Consider the following 22,434-nt stretch of genomic DNA (forward strand, 5'->3'; position numbering starts at 1 on the left):
AAAGTGGTTGTGTCCTCTCTCCCCTCCCCTGCTGTCCTTGTTAACACAAATTATTTCAGCAATGGGTAGTCACTGTCATGGTCAGAATAGTTACATGGGCAAAGAGAAAGAAAATGCTGTTCACAGGGGTACGGTATTACAATGGCCTTTCTCGGCATTGCAAATGTCTGAGATCTCCCATGAGGCTGTGAAAGTATATGAGCATGTGCAAAATCTCTACGATGGTTTCATCTTCTAATTTAAAGGGTTAATTATCATGCAAATATCTGTTTGCAAACATTTTGAGTTTATTATTTCTATTTTTTTTTACAAGTTCTAGTATTCACATGTTTTATTGTGTCTACTATATATTCAGCTGGGCATTTTCTATGTCTTGCCTTTCCTCATTAGATATTCTTTTGAGTTCATGGCAGGTCTGAACAAGATGATGAAACATTTTGGAAGGCACATACAGATGACCAAAGCCCAGCTAGAGGTCAGTATAGCAAATATCTCCATGGCCACAGTGTATTTGCCCTGAGCACTGAGGTATGCTGGGATAAAAGATATCCAGACACTGAGGAAGGCCAACATGCTGAATGTAATAAACTGGGCCTCATTGAAGCTGTCAGGAAGTCTCCGAGCCAGGAAGGCAACCATGAAACTAATGGTGGCCAGAAGAAAGAGGTAACCCAACATGGTCCAGAAGGCAAAGAAGGAACCTTCATTACATTCAATGATGATAAATCCAGGCTTCGTTTTAGTGTTGTACTCTGAAAATGGAGGACTTAGTGACAGCCAGATGATACAGAGGATTAATTGTACTAGGAAACCAAATGCAATAATTATGTAGGATATCTGAGATGTGGCCCACTTCCTCAAACTGCTGCCTGGTCTGGTGGCCATAAAAGCTAACACCACCATGATGGTTTTGGCCAAGATGCAAGAAACACAGAGAGCAAAGACCAGACTAAAGGAAGCCTGACGTAGAAGACATTTTTCATAATGGGGATATCCAATAAACACTAGTGAACAGAGAAAACACAGAGACAAAGACACCAGGAGAAGACAGCTCAAACTGTAGTTGTTAGCTTTGATTATGGGCGTGTGTTTATTGCGTACAAAAATCCCTAAAATAACAGCTGGTGAAAAGGAAGATAAAATACTGACAGCTGCTAACGTTCCTCCCAGTCCATCTTCGTAAGACAGAAATTCCAAAGATTTTGGTAAACAAGTGGACTTTTGTAAATTTGGCCATTGGTGCCAAGGACACTTCAGGCAATCAACAGAATCTATATGGGGGAATACAAGGAGCATTACAGTGTAGGTGTAATTTAAGAATGATAGCGTCATTGTGTATGTGCTAAAAAAAATAAACTGAACCTGAAGTAACTGTCAAACATATTCGGTGTTAGTATCTGTATAGTATAGATAAGCTGTACAAGTTTGGAGGTCCATTGAAGTGTCAGCTGCATTTTGGATGTAGATGTGGAGAGGGAAGCAGCCAGGATGGGGGTGACAGGGGCTCTCCCCTCTGCGTTCCCCTCCAGCTTAAAGGAGTGTCCGTGGGCAGCGCGAACAGTGGCGAGTAGCGGCGGGCAGCAAACAGATACATACCTTCCGTGCGCTCCACCAGCCTGCGTTCCTCTCGCTAGCCTCTGAGGCGACTTCCGGTATAACAGGAAGTCGAGTCAGAGGCTAGTGAGAGGAACGCAGGCTGGAGTGCATGGAAGGTATGTATCTGTTTGCTGCCCGCCGCTGCTCGCCGCTGTTCGCTGCTGCCCACGGACACTCCTTTAAGCTAGAGGGGAGCGCAGAGGGGAGAGCCCCGAGGTGAGGGAGGTGGGGAACGTCCCCCCTCCCCGCCGACTGTGGCCACGGCTTTCCCCTCATGCTGCGACCCCTCCAGCCCCCCAAAATGGCCCGGGCCCCCCCGCGGGAGCAGGGGCTGCAGGCCCTATTGTTACGCCAGTGCTTGTGGGTCTTTGCATGTGATTGCAATTTCATAACTGCTTAAATAGTAGCCTTTCATAAGCTGGCTTATGCCCTGCTAAAACTGAAGCAGATGTATTACACATACTGCAAAGTCCTTGTTATCCAGAATTCAAACAACCAGAAGCCTCTGGCTGGCCACAAAATCCTCACCAAGTCTCCAGAGACATCCTGTAGCTCCTATCCGGCTCCTAGCAGCATTCTGGCTTCCGTGCAAGGCTCCTGATGTGGCACGTAACCCGACATGGGTCAGTTGACGTACCAAGAGTAGTGTTGGGCAAACAGTGTTCGCCACTGTTCGGGTTCTGCAGAACATCACCCTGTTCGGGTGATGTTCGAGTTCGGGCGAACACCTGATGGTGTTCGGCCAAACTGTTCGGCCACATGGCCGAACTAAGAGCGCATGGCCGAACGTTCCCCGAACGTTCGGCTAGCGCTGTGATTGGCCGAACGGGTCACGTGGTTCGGACCCGAACGCGCTCTGATTGGCCGAACTGTCACGTGGTTCGGGTAAATAAATACCCGAACCACGTCATATCTCCGCCATTTGTCTGTGGGTTTAGCTTTGGGTAGGCAGGCAGGGTAGTTTGCGCTCCAGCCACGCTAGCCAGGGTCCCCCCAGTCATTGTGTCGCTGCTGGGAATAGTAGTACACCGCTCGCTCAGCCACACTATATAGCATTGTGTTTACTGCCACTCTGTGTACCTCGCTCAGCCACACTATATAGCATTCTGTTTACTGCCACTCTGTGTCTGCTGGGAATAGTAGTACACCGCTCGCTCAGCCACACTATATAGCATTGTGTTTACTGTCACTCTGTGTACCTCGCTCAGCCACACTATATAGCATTGTGTTTACTGCCACTCTGTGTCTGCTGGGAACAGTACTACACCGCTCGCTCAGCCACACTATATAGCATTGTGTTTACTGCCACTCTGTGTCTGCTGGGAACAGTACTACACCGCTCGCTCAGCCACACTATATAGCATTGTGTTTACTGCCACTTTGTGTCTGCTGGGAATAGTAGTACACCGCTCGCTCAGCCACACTATATAGCATTGTGTTTACTGCCACTCTGTGTACCTCGCTCAGCCACACTATATAGCATTCTGTTTACTGCCACTCTGCGTCTGCTGGGAATAGTAGTACACCGCTCGCTCAGCCACACTATATAGCATTGTGTTTACTGCCACTCTGTGTACCTCGCTCAGCCACACTATATAGCATTGTGTTTACTGCCACTCTGTGTCTGCTGGGAATAATAGTACACCGCTCGCTCAGCCACACTATATAGCATTGTGTTTACTGTCACTCTGTGTACCTCGCTCAGCCACACTATATAGCATTGTGTTTACTGCCACTCTGTGTCTGCTGGGAACAGTACTACACCGCTCGCTCAGCCACACTATATAGCATTGTGTTTACTGCCACTTTGTGTCTGCTGGGAATAGTAGTACACCGCTCGCTCAGCCACACTATATAGCATTGTGTTTACTGCCACTCTGTGTACCTCGCTCAGCCACACTATATAGCATTCTGTTTACTGCCACTCCGCGTCTGCTGGGAATAGTAGTACACCGCTCGCTCAGCCACACTATATAGCATTGTGTTTACTGCCACTCTGTGTACCTCGCTCAGCCACACTATATAGCATTCTGTTTACTGCCACTCTGTGTCTGCTGGGAATAGTAGTACACCGCTCGCTCAGCCACACCATATAGCATTGTGTTTACTGCCACTCTGTGTACCTCGCTCAGCCACACTATATAGCATTGTGTTTACTGCCACTTTGTGTCTGCTGGGAATAGTAGTACACCGCTCGCTCAGCCACACTATATAGCATTGTGTTTACTGCCACTCTGTGTACCTCGCTCAGCCACACTATATAGCATTGTGTTTACTGCCACTCTGTGTCTGCTGGGAACAGTACTACACCGCTCGCTCAGCCACATTATATAGCATTCTGTTTACTGCCACTCTGTGTCTGCTGGGAACAGTACTACACCGCTCGCTCAGCCACACTATATAGCATTGTGTTTACTGCCAATCTGTGTACCTTGCTCAGCCACACTATATAGCATTGTGTTTACTGCCACTCTGTGTCTGCTGGGAACAGTAGTACACCGCTCGCTCAGCCACACTATATAGCATTGTGTTTACTGCCACTCTGTGTCTGCTGGGAACAGTAGTACACTGCCGCTCACTCAGTCACCCCATTACTATATAGCATTGCTGGGATCTGTAGTACTCTGCTCACCCACCCATACCATTGTACTGCCAGTCACCGTGTATATTGCTGGGATCTGTAGTACTTCACTCACCATCAACCACTATATAGCATTGCGTACTCTGCCAGTCAGTGTGTATATTGCTGGGATCAGTAATACTCCACTCAACGTCAACCACTATATGAGCTCACCATGAGTTCCTCAGAGACCTCCGTTGTGAGCAGCACTCCCAACAACAGCAACAGCCAACGGCCCACGCAAGCTATAACATCCACCCCAGCAGCCAGTGGTCAGCAGCAGCCCTCCCCGGAGGAGAACGTTGTGTCCATCGGTCCGGCGCCAGAGCGATTATTGAGGGCTGCCATTGAGGAGATGATGGGGCCTGATGTGGAGGAGGAGGTCGGGCTCAGGCCAGCATCCCAAGTTAATGTTGAGGACGATGAGGGGTCTGTGTCTGGGGATGTTGGGGTGGCAGAGGTGGTGGGTGGGTCAGACTCAGGAGAAGAGTTGTATGATGAGGATGATGATCGGGACCATCTGTATGTGCCTCAGAGTCCGACCCCGGAAAACATGTTGTATCGAGTGTTTAGGTACTAAAATCTGCGTTCCCACTTCCCAGTACTGCCCGGGTCCACGGATCCATATAATTTTTTGGGCAGCACTATCAAACTGTGGTACTATGAGTGAGTTGCCATGGTCCTTCTGTGCTGTCACACTCACCGTCTGTCTGCAGATGGATTGTTCAACACAGCTACGCCATCTGACATGTAGTCCTTGACCATCTTCTCCAGGCGATTGGTGTTGGAGGACGTGGAACTGCCCGATTGCTGTTCTGTGGGCTGCTGCATGGGTGTCAGAAAATGTTCCCACTCCAAGGACACTGCCAATACCATTCCCTTTTGGGCACTAGCAGCAGCTTGTGTTCTTTGCTGCCCTCTTGGTCCTCCTGGGTTTGCTGAAGTCAGTCTGTCAGCGTACAACTGGCTAGAGAAGGAGGAGGATGTCAATCTCCTCTCTAAAGTCTCCATCCTCAAGGGCCTGCTGGAATTGTTCCATTTTTGACCTGTCTGACACTTTCTTCAATCAGTTTTTTAACATTGTGTTTGTATAAACTGGGTATAAACCCGGTAATTGGTGTTGTCCAGAATAATGAATAATAATGAATAGTGAATAATGCGCGGGCTGCGTTCAATGCAGTCTAGCATGAATTGAGCCATGTGTGCCAGAGAATCCTGCCAGACTCCTCTGTCTTCATGTTCTTGTTAGCGTTGTGATTGTTGTGATGCACCATATTCGTCACCAGCATCACTTTCTTCCTCTTCTGCTGTCCATACCCGCTAAATTGTGGAAGTCCAACGTGCACCGCTCTGTCCCTCGGCAGTGGGGGCATCCAATTCCTGCTCCAACTCCAGCTGTTCCTCGTCCTGTTCTTTGTCATAGCTGGGACCAGCGTTTCCTGAGGCAGGTTGCCTGATGTTGGTATCATCACGCTGATCGTTTTCATCTTCAGATTCCCCCACTTGCATCATGCCAACGGTTTCCATCTTCAACATTGATTTCTTCAGTAAACACAGCAGTGGTATTGTAATGCTGACTGTAGAGTTGTCACTGCTCAGTCACAAGCAACGTGGATTGCTCAAAATTTTGGAGGACTTGGCAGAGATCCAACATGGTGGCCCAATCAGATCCACAGAAGCTTGGTAGCTAGCTGCTGGAATGCGCCTCGGCACTGCGCAAAAGCGTGCTAGCATGTGCAGCGTAGAATTCCAGCGCGTAGGGAGGGACATCACCCAGCGAGCGATGGTGCGCTAGATTGAAGTGCTCCTGCATCTCTTGGTGAGTCCTTCAGAAGCGGTACTGGACTTTTAAAAATGTTTTTTTTTTCCTTCAACAGAAGATCTGCCACGTTGGAGTGAGGAGGATGCCGCCGACCCCGACACCAAGCTGAACCCCGGCGAACTCCAAGCAGAGGATCTTCAGGAACCCTCAAGGCTTTGAGCAAGCTGAGGAGGATCAGCAGTCCCGACGAGACCTCTCCTCATATGTGACTGTGTGCAGTGGAGTAGAGCTCCCCAGAACAACCTCTCACTTGTCACTTTGTCACTGGTCACTTTGTCACTTTGTCACTGTCATTTTGTCACTTTGTCACTTGTCACTTTGTCACTTGTCACTTTGTCATTTTGTCACTTTGCCATTTTGTCACTTTGTCAGTCACTTTGTCACTTTGTCACTGGTCACTTTGTCACTTTTCACTTTGTCACTTGTCACTTGGTCACTTGTCACTTGGTCACTTGGTCACTTGTCCAGATGATCTCGGTACACCTCCTGCGATTCAAATTCCTGCACACATTGCTCTGGGATTTGGGTGTGATGAATGATGCATCTAACTGGCCACCGGAGGCAATTAAGGCCTTCAAAACATTGAAAGCAGCTTTCTGTTCTGCCCCCATTTTGCGTCATGTTGAGTTGTTGACGTCATGTTCATCCTCGGCCTCGCCTTGCATTTCAGTGCGAGGTGCATTTTCCACAGAAAAAGGTTGTGAATCCGGGCACAACATTTGTGGCTGTTCCATTGACCTTTCACAGGTAGAAGATTGTGGGGGTGGGAATAGCTCCTCCGAATAGCCCATTGTGTCCAGAAAACTACTCATTGCATTGCTTTGCGCACGCATTTTTTTGTCCTCAGGCAAGGCCTGAGTTGCGCCTGAAAGCGTGGCCTTCTCCTCCTGCGCCTTCTCCTGTTCCATCACGTCTGCTGCTGCTGGGTTAGCGTTGCCGCCCGGTCCCTGTTTATTGAACCTCTTATCTTTATTACATTTATGACTGCATGGCGGTACAAAGCATGCTATCCGCACGCTTCTTGTCCTCATGCAAGGCCTGGGTTGTTGTGTCTCAAAGCGTGGCCTTCTCCTCCTGCGCCTCCTCCTGTTCCATCACGTGTGCTGCTACTGCTGCTAGGTTAGCGTTGCCGGTCCCTGTTTATGGAACCTCTCATCTTTATTACATTTATGACTGCATGGCGGTAAAAAGCATGCTATCCGCACGCTTCTTGTCCTCCTGCAAGGCCTGGGTTGTTGTGTCTCACAAAGCGTGGCCTTCTCCTCCTGCGCCTCCTCCTGTTCCATCACGTGTGCTGCTGCTGGTGCTGGGTTGGCGTTACCGGTCCCTTTTCCTGGAACCTCTTCTCTGTATTACTTTTATGACTGCATGGCGACAAAAAGCATGTTACCTGTGCAAAGAAACATGACATTTTCCACATTTAAAAGACAGTTTTTCCTTTGAAACTTTACAATCAATTTTCTCAAAAACTATAAGCTCTTTTTCAAATATTTTTTTCCTCTTGTACCCACTCCCAAGGTGCACATACCCTGCTAATTTGGGGTATGTAGCATGTAAGGAAGCTTTACAAAGCACGAAAGTTCGGGTCCCCATTGACTTCCATTATGTTCGGAGTTCGGCGCGAACACCCGAACATCGCGGCGATGTTCGGCGAACGTTCGCGAACCCGAACATCTAGGTGTTCGCCCAACACTAACCAAGAGCAAAAACAGAGGATGCTGAAAAGCTGTCAGGAGCCAGGTAGGTGCTACAGGACATCATTGGAGGTGTTGTAAGTATTTTTTTCCTGCACAAGAAACTGCATCTGGCATCAGGCGATCCCCTCCGGTGTTGGATACTGGGGACTCTGATGTAGTTGCAATTTGTAAAAATTTAGTCAACATTTTCTTTGATAACTTGATGATCTCCTGCATTACCAGCTCCCACGTTTGGGGCCCTTACCGGTCTGGTTGGAGATCTCTCCTTGTAGACACGGAACACACTCAAAGCAGCAGACAGGTTGTTCTTGTAGAGCAGCCTTCCTGAACCCTGGGGGGCAACTCTCACTGCAGACTGACCTGGGTACCTGTAAGAAAATACAGATGCACAATATTTTATTTTAAAGGACCACTATTGTAAAAATTTGTAAAATATAAAATACCCGCATATAAAATGCACTATAAAAAGCTGACTGACCTAAAAGGTTTCATACTGAACCATCTTCTCGTAAGTGATTGTCAGAATTTATTTTGTTTGTTACAAAAGCACTGCCTGCTAAGGATCTATACAAAGACTCTGCCCAGCTTCCCTACTCTGTTGCACACTATTTTGTCAGCTGGACTGAGCAACTGTTGTTCAGTAAGAGCTTTTTGTAAATAAAGAAATAGCTGAGAATCCACCATGAGGAAATGGACTAGCCCAAAACCTGACAGATACCTTCAGATTTTCACTATATACTGTAAATGACATTAACATCAGACAAAAGTAATTTATACTGCACTAGACCTTAGGCCTGTTACAATAACGGGCGCTAGGCTTCTGCAGCAACACCTCTCGCAACCCCCCTCCCTCCTATGTCGCCATCACCGCCACATCGGCCACAGGTCAGCGCGCATGCGCACGCACCTGCCCCCTTCCGCCGTCTTTCTATATAGCCTGAGTCTATGTAGGCTTTAAGTAAACCAAGAGTCTAATCTACAGCAATAAAAACCTTGCAATCCTTGCAAAATCCCTTGGAATTAATGTATCTGGGTGACACTTATATTTGCAAAAAAAATCTCTCTACCTCCTTCTGCTTGTATGTTCTAACATTGTCAGTCAACGGGGATAGAGTCTGAAGAAGGCTTACAAGCTGAAAGCTTACTGTTTTTCATTTCAATTAGCCAATACATGGTATCATACTGACTCAAAATGTCCTGTCTGTAAAATGCAAGCTCTAGTCTCCAACAATGCTTAGCTACTAAGATAAGGAATTACACACACAGTGTTCCTCTCCCTCCTGCCTCTTCCCCCTCCTCTTGCTTGTAGAGATGTTAGACACAGGCTTGGAGCTGGAATGATTTGTCTGTGATCTGTCCACACAGGAGCAGCTTGCTAGCAAGTAAGGACTGAACTAGTTAGCCTTAATTTTATCACCTGAGTTAGGCAAAAAATATATATTACTCACCATAAAAACATCGTTTTTTATCACTCAAATGGGCCCCACCAACCAGCCATTGTGCCCCCTTTGTGCCCCCCCCCCCACACACACACTTCCCCCGCCCAAAAAAGCTGGAGCTGTCACTGATTATATGGTGTGCAGGCTCCTGACTTTTCTCTTAGTAAGTTCCATTATTATTTTTAATGAATATGCTAGAATGTTAAACCCACCTGTAGGTTTCCCTTAGACCACTGCAATAAACTTGAGTTTATGATAAAACTTGGGCCAGCAGCAGCAGCAGTGATGGTGGTGTCATAGGTGCCAACTTGAATAGTCTGCAAGGAACCATCTGGGTGTACCTGCCAATTGACGATGTCATAGGCAGCTGGGATGTCCCCATTTTGGTCAAAGTAAATTTCTCTACCACTGCTCAATGTAAATCGGACATTGTTTATATAATGAAGGAGCTGTAAAGGAACATGGTTAGATTAGTATCCAATTTTTCCATTCAGAAGATTTTGTATGAAACATATGATCAAAGTCCTATGGCTATATTTTATATGCACAGTATAACTTAAAGGACAGCTGAAGTGAGAGGAATATGGAGGCTGCCATATTTATTTCCTATTAAACAATACCAGTTGCCTGGCAGCCCTGCTGATCTATTTGGATGCAGTAGTGTCTGAATCACACCAGAAACAAGCATGCAGCTAGTCTTGTCAGATCTGAAAATGATGTCAGAAACACCTTATCTGCTGCATGCTTGTTCTGGGGCTATGGCTAAAAGTATTAGAGGCAGAGGATCAGCAGGACAGCCAGGCAACTGGTGCAGATTACAAACTGGAAGAGGGGAGGAGCTCTCCGTAGTGTATTAACCTTTAATGAATAAAAGGGATGCGCATACAAATTTGCACTTACTAGAAATAAGATGTAACAGGCGTATAATATGGGCTAAAAAGCCCTCTCAGCAGCAACCAACATGGAAAACCTAGGGACAGCTGTGGCCAATAGCCGTCCTTGCTTGGGTGGTGAAAGGGACCTGAGGTGTCCGACGTGGTGCTCTACGTGTACTGGATGGTGTCACAATGTGTTTCGGCGTATCCACGCCTTGGTCAGGTGACAATTGATGTGGATTAAAAGGAAATAAATATGGCAGCCTCCATATCCCTCTCGCTACAGTTGCCCTTTAAAATGAGAGATTTACATTTCTGGATACCATTAAATGCAATATGAGGAACAACTCAAAATTTTCTCTATACCAAAAGTATTATGAATTCCATAGTTTATGTCCAAGCTATAGGGTGCAACAAGATATATTCTGAAATGACAGACAGATAAAATCCTCGGGAGACCCTTGATTGGATCTTTATTAAACAAGAAAACAGTTGTTCCTACATCATTCTCCCTACCCCCTTGGCCTGAGGGAATAGGCTAAAGGACCAGATAACCTCCAGCAGCCCCTAAAGCGGTCTAAACATCCACACTCTCAATAACAAATAGAAACTAAAATGGTGGGTAGGCAGCCCTGTTACAACCCTTTACATAGCCCCGAATGGTACTAACCATAAAACGAGTAGTAATCCTGAGGAACAACCTTTTGGTAATTAAGGGCAGTGAAGCATTTGTATGTCTATCTGTTGTTATGTTCTTAGATAGTCTGGTTTCTTTTTAGACTATTAGGTCTTTAGGACACAAAACCACAACTTCAACTCATTGACCTAGCCTCACTCAGTAAGGTTAATAAAGCATAAGTGAAACCTCCAATACCCCAAGCAAAGTAAATAGAAGCTCAGAGTAGTTAACCGGTCTCGGAACCTCTTATAGCTTCCTCCCCCTGTACGCTGGTACAGACTAGGAGAGGTAAGCACAACGACATACATAAACATTGTGATAAGGACCAACCAGATTAGCCCTGGATATTCATACTAAGGTCCCCTAACAATACTGATGTGTCGTAAGTTAGTAGATAATGCGTTAATGTTTGTAGATGTCCTATGTAGCATTATATTGTATGTACTGTAGTGCGACAAGCACTGATCGCTGTATTATACAAGTCTTTCAATAAAACTTGTTTATTACAAAAAAAAAAAAACAAGGATACAGTCCTCTAATGGATGGGGCTCTAATCAAGAAAGCAAGCAAGCATCGTCCCCAGGATTGAACTCTTGTTATATAATCACAACCAGGACATTAAGTACTATTTTCGCATGTCCTGATTATTTCCCAACATGTCTAATGCAACTCTGTGGTTGAGAAATACTGCAGATAGATATGATCATTCTTAAGGGGGCCATACACTAGACGACCAATCAACCAATTGACCATCCAATTCGATTATTATAATCAAATTGGATGAAAATTGGTGCTGCCAAGTGCATGTCCGACCGACAAAGCGACCAATTTTGGTACAGAAATTGGCCGCACGGTCGATCGCGCATGCTGGAAAATTTCGGGCCGAGGTTGGTTGGTCGGGTGCGTGACGGTACGGCGACCGAATTGCGAACGAGCGTCGAGTAGACGAAACCTTCGCCGCAATGTATAAATGTATGTAGTGTAGTGCATTTATTTATTACCTGTCCGGTGTCAGCCTCCACGCGGTTTCCGTCCATCTCGCCAGGTTCCGCATACATGCCGGCAGCACTCTGACATTACGAAGGTGCATAATGGCTGACGTCAGACGCTATGCCCTGCTAGCGTGTATGCGGCTTACCCGACGAGATGGACGGATGGACCCGGCGAGCTGCTTCAGGACAGGTAATGTATAAATGCACTACATAATTTACATACATTCATTTATTTTGGGGGCAGCGGCAGGGTGGACAGCGGCTGCTGAAATCGGACGGGAATCAGCGTGTAGTGTACGGGCAGATTCGATTAGAGACATATTTATCTCTAATTATATTCGATTAGAGATACATTTTTCTCTTGGTCGAATCTGCCCATATTTGTTCTAGTGTATGGGCACCTTTAGGAATCATGTTCTGTCATCTCCTGCCTCCTGGCGGTGGTATTGAGTCAGACTCCGACTGCCTTGGACTTCCACTATCCACCAGCAGGTGGCTTGTCATTGCATACAAGGACTTTCAGTTCTTTGTCTGGCCTGCAGAGTCCTTTAATGGAACTCTGATCATTTACCACCAGCTGCTTCCTGTCCAGTCACCTGGACTATATAAAGACTGCCTCTTCCTCCAAACAATTGCCAGAACTTCCTTCCCTATAGGTTTGAGTTCCTGGACACTCCTGATGCCTTGATTCCTGATTCTTGTACCATGTTTGTTGATCTGATTACTTGTTGCTGAACCTTTGCTTGCCCTGACTCTGCTTCTGTTTATTCTTCTGTGCCTTCTATGCAGGGGTGTTTGGATATCCCTTTTCAAAATCCACATTGATCCGGATCCGGATACCCAAATATCGGGATCCGGATTGGATATCTGAATCTGAATAGTATTCCTACTCCCTAATCCCTAACCTAACTATACTGTAGCTAGCTGTAATGATCCGCTCAGCTGTCTCTACAGACAGACAGCTGTTTGACCATTCCTAAAGTCTGAGGGCTGCAGGTCTCTGGAAAAGAGACCCGTCTTTGCTTTGCAAGTTTCAGACCTGCTCTGCTGCTGAGAAATTTGCATATATTTGTTATGCAGATTGCCTACCTGCCTCCTGTGAAAGCTGGCCGTATAAATACCATGTTCTCCCAGAATCCTTTGCTGGTCATCTTAATGGTTTGTTACTCACAATTTAGAAAGATACACTGCGCTCCACAGAAAGCAATAAATTAGCACTATAGGGGATCGCAGCTGGTTGAAGAGTCACCTCACTCCAATGTACACACAATCTCAAAGTCAATGCTGCGCCTGCTTAGTCCCAATCTCACAGTGAGACAAGACCCCTATGGGAGAAAAAAGTAAAGATAGCGCACATAGTGCTCAATACTGCATGAATCTGCCACAGCTACCACCTCGTGCTGCACTCCAGTGGGATGTGCCTTCACCAATGGGAATAGAAACAGGGTTCTCCCCTCTGTGAATCCACTCACCGGATAGCCACTTGGTATATAGCATGTAGTAATACAGTAATCCACGCTCCTCCACTCGATCTCCGTATAAAAGTTCCTTTATTAAAATCAATAAAAGGCAATCCAAGATACACCAGGCATCAGAGCAGCCCTTGGCCGCGGATACAAGGCGCTCCGTCCTGCCTTGGTTAGCCCGTGCTTCCGGAATGTCTGCGTGCTGCCTGGCTCCGCCCTACGCGTTTCGTCGTAATGACTCATTCAGGGGCTGGCAGCACGCACTAAAGACATCATTAAAATACCGTCGCTGCCCGTCTTGAGTACCGCCCATGTCGCCGCCCTCTTCCGTCACTAGGCAACCAAGCGGGGAGCGTAACTGTTCATACTATGAACACTTGAACTTCTCCATAAATACAATGATAAAATTATTAGACCAGTATATATTATCTCCTGTAAAACAACATTATATATATATATATAGATTCCAATTCATTACTGAAACATCAGAGCGAGCAGCGATACCACATCCTACTGCCTCCTATGTAATCCCTCTTCCTACCTTACTGTATTCTCCTACACCCCATTTCGTGTATAGCATGTATTGTATAACACAATTATCATGCGCCTTACACCTGCCCTATCATATCTTGTGTCAACCATCAAACTCATCCTTCGTGACAAATCCTCATGTTAACCCCCCTTAGCAAATACACCTCCTGTGACACCACATGCCTATCACCTCCCCCATATACACGTGGATACCAGTGTCAAGTGTATCAATATACTAATCTATTGTATACACACCGCGTGCACCATTAACCCATTATGAACCACAATGCACACAGCACAATCCTGCTGCTATACATGTGGTATGATACTTGTGCCCAGCCACCACTATGATCAATCCACTACCCTTAAAGGATCACCATTCACTGACTGTTGTGACCAGTGTACCATGCCAATTACCTCCTATATGGGCACCTATATCTATATGTGCTCCACCATTCCTCTGTGCAAACTATGCAATTGTTTGTGCAAATAATGCAATAACCTGTAATAGTGTTAACCTCACAATATTCAAATTGTCGTATCCAGACAGCCTTTATAACAATTAACAGTGCTCTGTGTAACCTTAAAGTGCCATGTGCCCATAATAATGATAATCGCACAAAATACCCCCCTGTCAACCTGTACTAACCCCACCTTACATTCCAAATGATTTTACCTATTCGTTAAAAAACAATTGATATCCAATTCAATATTTAACCCATGAGGCTCCATTGTACCCAATTTGTAGATCCACTCAGTTTCTTTCTTACATAATTGCTGGAGTCTATTAGACCCTCGCCAGTGGGTATGCACCTGCTCCACTGCTATTACCTTAATACCTTTAGGATCACTATTGTGCACCTTGGCAAAATGTGCTGACACACTGTGCCACATGTAACCTTTTTTAATATTATAAATATGCTGGTATATGCGCTTTTTCAACGGTCTCGACGTTCTACCAACATATTGAAGATTACATGTGCACGTCAGCACATATACCACATAAGATGAGGAACACGTCAGGCATTGCCTTAACTTATGGCTCCTCCATCTCTCCTAGAGACAATCTCCTCTACCCGGGCACTTGAAGTGTCCCTACAAATGCAACAATCCCGACATAAAAAGAAACCTGGTCTTTGCCAGAACACCGTAGGTCTCACTGGCGGGTTTACACAACTTGGAACAAGGATATCTCTGAGGTTCGGGGCCCGCCTATATATAAACTTCGGTCTAGGCGGGATCACCTTACTCAGAGACTGATCCTGTTCCAGAATTGGCCAGTATTTATGAAAAATTTGCTCTATCTGTCTATACTGTGTATTGAACGTACAGATAAAGGGAAGCTCCATGTGGTTGTCCTCTTTTTTGGTTCTTTTACCCAGAACCAGCTGATCTCTGTCCATTCTCGCTACTTCCTGCATCTGAGTATTCAAAACTCCCTCATTATAGCCTTTTTGTTCAAATTTGTGGGCAAGAACAGAGGCTTGCTCAGTGTATGCCTCCACCGTAGAACAGTTTCTCCTGATCCTTTGGAATTGCCCTTTAGGCACTCCTCGGATCCAAGTGGGATGGTGACAGCTAGTTGTTGGTATAAAACCATTTCTGTCGGTTTTCTTAAAAAAACATCTTGTCAGCAACTCATTGCCTGACTTATAGATGTTCAAATCCCAAAAATTAATACTATCATAACTTTTCTCCGCTTCAAGTTTGATATTGGGTCTCAACTGGTTAGCCTCCTTTAGGAAGTCTTCCCATTCCTCCATAGTACCCGTCCACAGGATCAACAAGTCGTCTATATATCTATGCCATTCTTTGACTTTGCTAGCATTAATCTGAATCGCCTCTTCTTCCCATTCTGACATGTAAATGTTTGCCAGAGATGGGGCGAAGGGGGCCCCCATGGCACATCCCTTTATCTGTAGGTAGTACTCCCCTTTGTGCCAGAAATAATTCTTTCTGAGGGCAAACTCCAGCAGCTTCACCAGAAACTGGACCTGACGTGGATGCAACTTCCCTTCCCTCATGAATGCACTTCCCATTGCCGTAAGACCCTCCTGATGTGAGATGTTGGTGTATAGAGACGCCACGTCCGCTGTGATCAGCAACGTGGCGCCATCCACCACCACATATCTGAGAATACGCAGTGTATGGGAAGTGTCCCTCAATACTCTTGGAAGAAGCCCCACCAGTGGCTGCAAGAACTTGTCTAAATAACTACCCAACCTATATGTGATAGAATCGATTCCATTAATAATGGGACGTCCAGGGGGTGCCGTAGTGGACTTATGTACCTTAGGTATCTGGTATATAATGGGCGTCCTAGGATGTAAGGGGACCAAATATTGGAACTCTGCCTCACTAATTAGGTTCTCATCCAACCCACTTTTTAATAGGGTAATAAGTTCTTTTTTAAACTGGAAGACTGGATTTCCACTCAATTTGATATATGCAGTGGTGTCATTTACCAGTCTATCCAGCTCACCAAAATATTGATCATTAGTAAGGACAACCACCCGTCCCCCCCTATCTGCCGGTCGGATCACCAACTTTTTATCCTTCAACATCTTACAGGCATCACGGTCCGCCACATTGCCCCGAGGTACCTGCAGACGCTCCAGGTCGTTGGCCACAAGATTTTTAAAAACATCTATAGTATGCTTGCTTGCATTTTCTGCTGGATTGAATGTGGAATTATTTTTCATATTGGTGTGTAGGAATTGTCCCCCCACCACATTAACCCCATTAGTAGGTCCCTCTTTATCTAGAAAGTACCTTTTAAGGTTGATTTTCCTCACAAATTTATGCAAATCGATAAACGTTTCAAATTTATTAATGGGTTTTTTTGGAGCAAATTTTAATCCCCTATCCAGAAGGTTAACTTCCCGTTTGGACAGAGGTACCCCACTTAAGTAAAATATTCCCTCCCCTCCTCCTACTCCTTCCTTCTTTTGTTGTAATCTCCTTCCTCCTCTGATTCCCCTCCTGGCTCTCTTTTTCGTGCTTTTTTGGGGGTAAGGAATGGTTCTGCATACCACTCGTCTTGTCTGTATCTGGGTTTGTGAAAAAAAGGGGTTTCCTCCTGGACGTAGGATTGTAGGGGTTCATATCGATTATACACTGGAAGCTCTGGTGCCGCATTGGGATAGAAGCTATGGGATTGAAATTGAGGTTGATAATATTGTCCCCTACCTCTCCCATACTGACCTCCTCTTCCTGTACCCTCCTGCTTCCGATTGGGCCCAAGGTGATTGGGAGATGGCCTACCCTGGTATGGAGCATAACCTCTACCTCTACCCAAAGGGGCTCCTCTCCCCCCTCCCCCTCCATACACCGGCTGCAGTGGTGGTTGGGGCCTAGGCTGGATTGGTTTAACCGGATCCCTTCCCCCTATGGGTCCCCCCCTGGGCCTAACATTTGCATCAGGTTGGGGTAATGGTTCAGATGGTCCTCCCCCTCCTGCACCTCCCTCCCCTCCCATTTCATCTGGTTTGGTTGTCACCTTATTTTTTTGCCACTTATAGGCCTCATTGTTTTTATACACCTGATTGTCTTTGCTAAATTGCTTTTGTTTATCAAGGATTATATCTTTTTCTGCATTATTCAACATCTCTTGCAATTTGGTAGACCTAACTTGATATTCCTCTGAGTGTTTAAATGGATCCAATTTACATTTAATTGTCTCAACCTCCCCTCCTAATTTCTCTAATCTTGGAGTTTTTCTTTTAATCATTAATTTAACCATGCCCTTTCCACATATTTCCGCATATTCAAACCATTCCTTGTTACTTTCTTCACTGTCCTCACCATCAGTGGGAGAGATATCCCATCTATACCTCTTAGGTACAATGCCCTTCCCATCATATTTGTGTAAGGCAGCCAAGTCCCACCAAGTTTGTAGTTCTTTGTGCATGCTCCCCTGACCTTTTATACGGAGATCGAGTGGAGGAGCGTGGATTACTGTATTACTACATGCTATATACCAAGTGGCTATCCGGTGAGTGGATTCACAGAGGGGAGAACCCTGTTTCTATTCCCATTGGTGAAGGCACATCCCACTGGAGTGCAGCACGAGGTGGTAGCTGTGGCAGATTCATGCAGTATTGAGCACTATGTGCGCTATCTTTACTTTTTTCTCCCATAGGGGTCTTGTCTCACTGTGAGATTGGGACTAAGCAGGCGCAGCATTGACTTTGAGATAATGGTTTGTTACTGCTAAACACTCCTAGAGTGTTAGCCTTGCCTGTTTGTTAAAGATTATCTTAGAGTAATTCTTGGGACTGTACTAGGCATTCCCTCTAGTGCAGTCGGATTGTATTATCTGTTTTGCCTGTACAGTCTTTGTGTCTCGATTGCCTTGTCACCAGCGGCGGTCGACAGGGAATCGTTCTGTCTGTCTGGGGGTGCTAACCAGAGCAGCGGTTGCTACTGGTAGCCCTTTCTGTTCATCTGTCTGGATCGCACTCGCCCTAGTGGTAGTGGCAGTGCCTCCTTCTGTATTCTGTCTTTGAGGTGCTAACCAGAGTAGCGGTTGCTAACTGGTAGCCCCTTCTGTTTATCTGTCTGGATCGCACTTGCCCTAGTGGTAGTGGCAGTGCCTCCTTCTGTATCTCCGCCTTAGGGGTGCTAGCCGCAGCAGCGGTTGCTACTGGCAGCCCCATCTGTCTGTCTGTCTGTCTTGTCTTGTACAAAAGCTTGCTGTAGGCTCGGTGAGGTAACCGTTTAGCAAGCGTTCATGTTCTCTATTTCGTGTTTGTGTGTCATTGGTCAGTTAGGGTGGCACGCTTATCACTGGGCACCTAACACGCGGTGATCATGCAGAAACGCGTTCGCTATTGCGAATGAGTGCGGTGTTCACGTTTAGCTAGCGTTTGTTATTTTCTTTATCTTCTCATTGTTGTCTGCTGTGCCTTTGCTACTCTCGTGTTCTGTTCTGTTCAGCCTTGTGTCACTTCTGGCAATTGCCTCTCTCTTGCGATTGTGTTCCCGCTTTGTTTCTGTGAATATGTGTTTGCCGTCGCTAGGTGGCGACTAGATTGGGGAACACACATTTAGTCTGTCTCTGTGCTCTCTCTTTTGGAGGGCTATCGTGCCCTACTTTGCCTTTATCTGTACAATTCCCATCTCGCATCTGTGGCCGTGCAGAGGCGGTGCTCGTCTGCACTCCACAGCTCCATCTGCTGGTGGGAATTGCCCTCTACTGGTGCATTGCATCCAAGCGGGGTACTAGCTAATTATACGCTTGTGGAGGATTTCCGCTGTGTCAGCGCGCATCTTGTGCGCTGACCACGTTACACTAGCTAAGGCTAATAGCTGGCCAGCAGGCAGCAGCTGGCCTGGTCTGTGCACAGCACACACACAGACAAATAGCAGATGCAACATCCCTGCAACACAGCGCACACTCTGACTGTCACACAATGAAATCAAGCTAATTAACATTACAAGAATAGTGTAGTGATAGTGAAGGGGTTAATCACTGAACAGCTTTGGGTTTATCACTGTGTACAGCCCTTGCTAGGACAGCAGCACTGGAGCATGTCTCTCAGTGAGCATTCAGCAAGCTAGGACGATATGTCTCATCATGGCAGCCCTCTTTATTATACAGAGGGGCTGGCCAGGGTTCCTTTCTGTGATTGGGTGCCAGGGCTTAGGCTGGGAGCCCTCTGATTGGCTCAATGACGTAATCTCCTTAGTTACAGTATTCGGATCCAGATTCGCGGATATCCGGGTATTCGACCAAATATCTGCAGATAGCTATCCGGATTTCCACAGAAATCCAGATTCTTGAAACAGAATTGGATAGCTGTAAAAAGATCGGATATCCGGGTTACCCAGATATTCTGGAATCCGGATGAGCATCCCTGCTCGTATGTATCTGATTACCCATTGCTGACCCTGGTACTCTGCTTTGACTTGCCATCGCCTGTTCCCTGTGGTACCACACTGATTTGTATATATTGCATGTTTTTAATATATTCATTGTTATCTTCACTAGTTAGTTATATAGCTTGGTTATATTGCATGTTCTGATTAGTGATCACCTGTATATAGTTGCTGTGTATGTAGGTTGCATATGCTTGCATCATATTTACATTATTGTATATATTTGTTACTGCATTCCCTGGTTGTGCGTACATAGCTTGCTGTGCATGTGGTTGCAACTTATTTGCATTATATTGAATGCACTGTCTGGTCACAATAAAACCTTATTTTGCACCTTATGTCCTGGTCTTAGTGTCTGTATTACTGCACATTGTGGTCATCAGCTGTTCCTCCATTTAGGCTTCATAACAATCATATTGCTGGATGCAGACACTCATCAAACACTACAAAACATCTGATGCAAGACAAAACAAGAACTCTGGGACCAGAGGGAGTCTTCCTGGAAAGGTATGTATCACTTTGTGTGAACATAGGTTACATTTTATACTGGAATTATTATCCTATATAATAAAACCCCTGTGTCTCTGCCTCCTGTCCCTGTGTGTGTGTGTCCCTGCTTCCAGACCTGACTATTTGCTGTCTGTGAACCTCATTGCATTGTGGGAAATAACAGTTTTGTCCAACTGCCAAGCAAGAAACATCTCCCTGTGTGCGTATACTGCAGACAGCGGTGGAGGGTGTGCCCATAGCCTAGCGCCCATTTTTTAATGGGCAGGCTTTTTTACTAGTCATTTTATATTTTATTGGGACATGGGATTTAAACAGTGACTCTTATAATGGCCGACTTCACCTTCGCATAATGTTGCCGTAATTTATACATAAATACTTTTTGAGTTAGAGAAGACTTATGATTTTGATTCATAAATATGTGTAAGTAAGGGTGGAATTTTGACTATATATATATATATATATATATATATATATATATATATATATATATGCAAGATGCCTGTGTCTACTCAATGCAGCCACATTCCATTGACATGCCCTTGTCAACAAGTAGAGATGGCATGTTCGGCCCGCCCCCCATACATAATCATTGAGCTAAACATTGACCCCTTACCTCACAGTCAGCAGGCACATGGAAGCCAATCAGCTAGCACTAGTGTTGGGCGAACAGTGTTCGCCACTGTTCGGGTTCTGCAGAACATCACCCTGTTCGGGTGATGTTCGAGTTTGGCCGAACACCTGGTGGTGTTCGGCCAAACTGTTCGGGGTTCGCCCGAACTGCGGAATGACTAGCCGAACAGGGCCGAACAGGGCCCCTGTTTGGCCGAACAGGGCCCTGTTCAGCCGAATACTGCCCCCCTATGGGGTCGCAGGCATAAGGGGGGAGCATGCCCCGATCGCGGGGGGGGTCGGAAATTCCCCCCACCCCCTCCGCTAGCGCTCCCCCCTCTGCCCGCTTCCCCATACAAAAGTTTAATGAAGTAAAACAGTACCAGTTCGGTGTGGAGGTAGTGGGTGGCTGGCAGTGGGCGGCACTGTTTAGTGAGTGACTGAGGAGGAGGAGTCCTGAGAGTGACGCGTTGAGGGAGGCCGGGCAGCGGGCGGTTCAGCAGTAGTACCGTACTACTGCTGAACCGCCCGCTGCCCGCCCTCCCTCAACGCGTCACTCTCCGGACTCCTCCTCCTCAGTCACTCACTAAACAGTGCCGCCCACTGCCAGCCACCCACTAGTACCACCGGTACTGTTTTACTTCCTGAAACTTTTGTATGGGGAAGCGGGCAGAGGGGGGAGCGCTAGCGGAGGGGGTGGGGGGAATTTCCGACCCCCCCCCGCGATCGGGGCATGCTCCCCCCTTATGCCTGCGACCCCATAGGGCCCCCAAAAGCGGGATGTTCGGGGAGTTCGGGGTTCGGCCCGAACATGCCGAACATCGCGGCCATGTTCGGCGAACTTTCCCGAACCCGAACATCCAGGTGTTCGCCCAACACTAGCTAGCACCCCTTCTGGACCCCCACCCCCCTATTAAAAAGCAGTTTCTGTGGCCATATTTGATTCATTGTCTGGCTGCAGTGATAGTGAGAGCAGGGTCAAACTTGCTGCAGATAGGTAGGGAAAGCATTAGCTAGGCCTTTGTTCTTGTTGCTCACTGACTACTTGCTGAAAGCACTCCAAATAGCCCTTTTGAGGGCTAGTATATCGGCCTCTTGTTTTTGTTTTCGGTTTTTTTTGTGTGACACTCCACAGCCCACTGACACCCATAGCTGTGCACACTACTGCTATTTGTTGCTACATTAAGTTTCAGGCACAGAGTACCATTCCAGTGCAATATTTTTCACTGTATTCTTATAGTACTATTGCATGTTTCTGTGTGGGGCACTCTACAGCTCACTGAAACCCAGAGCTGTGCACACTACTGCTATTGAGGCCACATTAAGTTGCAGGCGCAGAGTACCACTCCAGTGCATTATTTGTAGGAATGTAATGTGATTTCTGCCCTTTAGCGATTAAAACACAACTGCGTCAACTCCATAATTGTTGGTGAGACTTTTGGCATGGATCCCCCTCTGGCATGCCACAGTACAGGTGTTAGACCCCTTGAAACAACTTTTCCTTTACTTTTGTGGCCAGAAATAGTCTTTGTAGGTTTTAAAATTCACCTGCCCATTAAAGTCTATGGCTGTTCGCCGGGTTCGCATGTACGCCAACATTTGTGGAAGTTTGCGTTCGCTGTTTGTGAACCCAAAACTTGATGTGCGGGCCATCTCTATTAGCCAGCAGTCTAAACCAATCAGTTGCTGGCAATACTCATAGTAGTAAAGGAAGGTAA

At 46.3% G+C, this 22,434-nt stretch overlaps 1 protein-coding gene across 1 annotated transcript; it reads right to left on the reverse strand.

Moving 5' to 3' along the window:
• Positions 1-366: 366 nt before the first annotated feature.
• Positions 367-11,786, reverse strand: LOC137562053 (vomeronasal type-2 receptor 26-like). Its single transcript, XM_068273393.1, has 4 exons — positions 11,730-11,786; positions 9,387-9,623; positions 7,980-8,103; positions 367-1,271 (listed from the first exon to the last, which is right to left on the reverse strand). Exons 1-4 carry the CDS (start codon positions 11,784-11,786, stop codon positions 367-369), a joined length of 1,323 nt encoding a protein of 440 aa, XP_068129494.1.
• Positions 11,787-22,434: the final 10,648 nt, after the last annotated feature.

Source organism: Hyperolius riggenbachi, chromosome 3 (genome assembly GCF_040937935.1).
Source record: "Hyperolius riggenbachi isolate aHypRig1 chromosome 3, aHypRig1.pri, whole genome shotgun sequence".
Taxonomy (NCBI): domain Eukaryota; kingdom Metazoa; phylum Chordata; class Amphibia; order Anura; family Hyperoliidae; genus Hyperolius; species Hyperolius riggenbachi.

Coding starts and splice junctions, on each gene's coding strand:
- LOC137562053 (XM_068273393.1), bottom strand. CDS start 11,786: ATGTATGCGGAACCTGGCGAGATGGACGGAAACCGCGTGGAGGCTGAC. Junction 8,104..9,386: donor GGTCTAAGGGAAACCTACAG/GTGGGTTTAACA, acceptor ATTTTCTTACAG/GTACCCAGGTCAGTCTGCAG. Junction 1,272..7,979: donor AGAGATCTCCAACCAGACCG/GTAAGGGCCCCA, acceptor TCCCCCATATAG/ATTCTGTTGATTGCCTGAAG.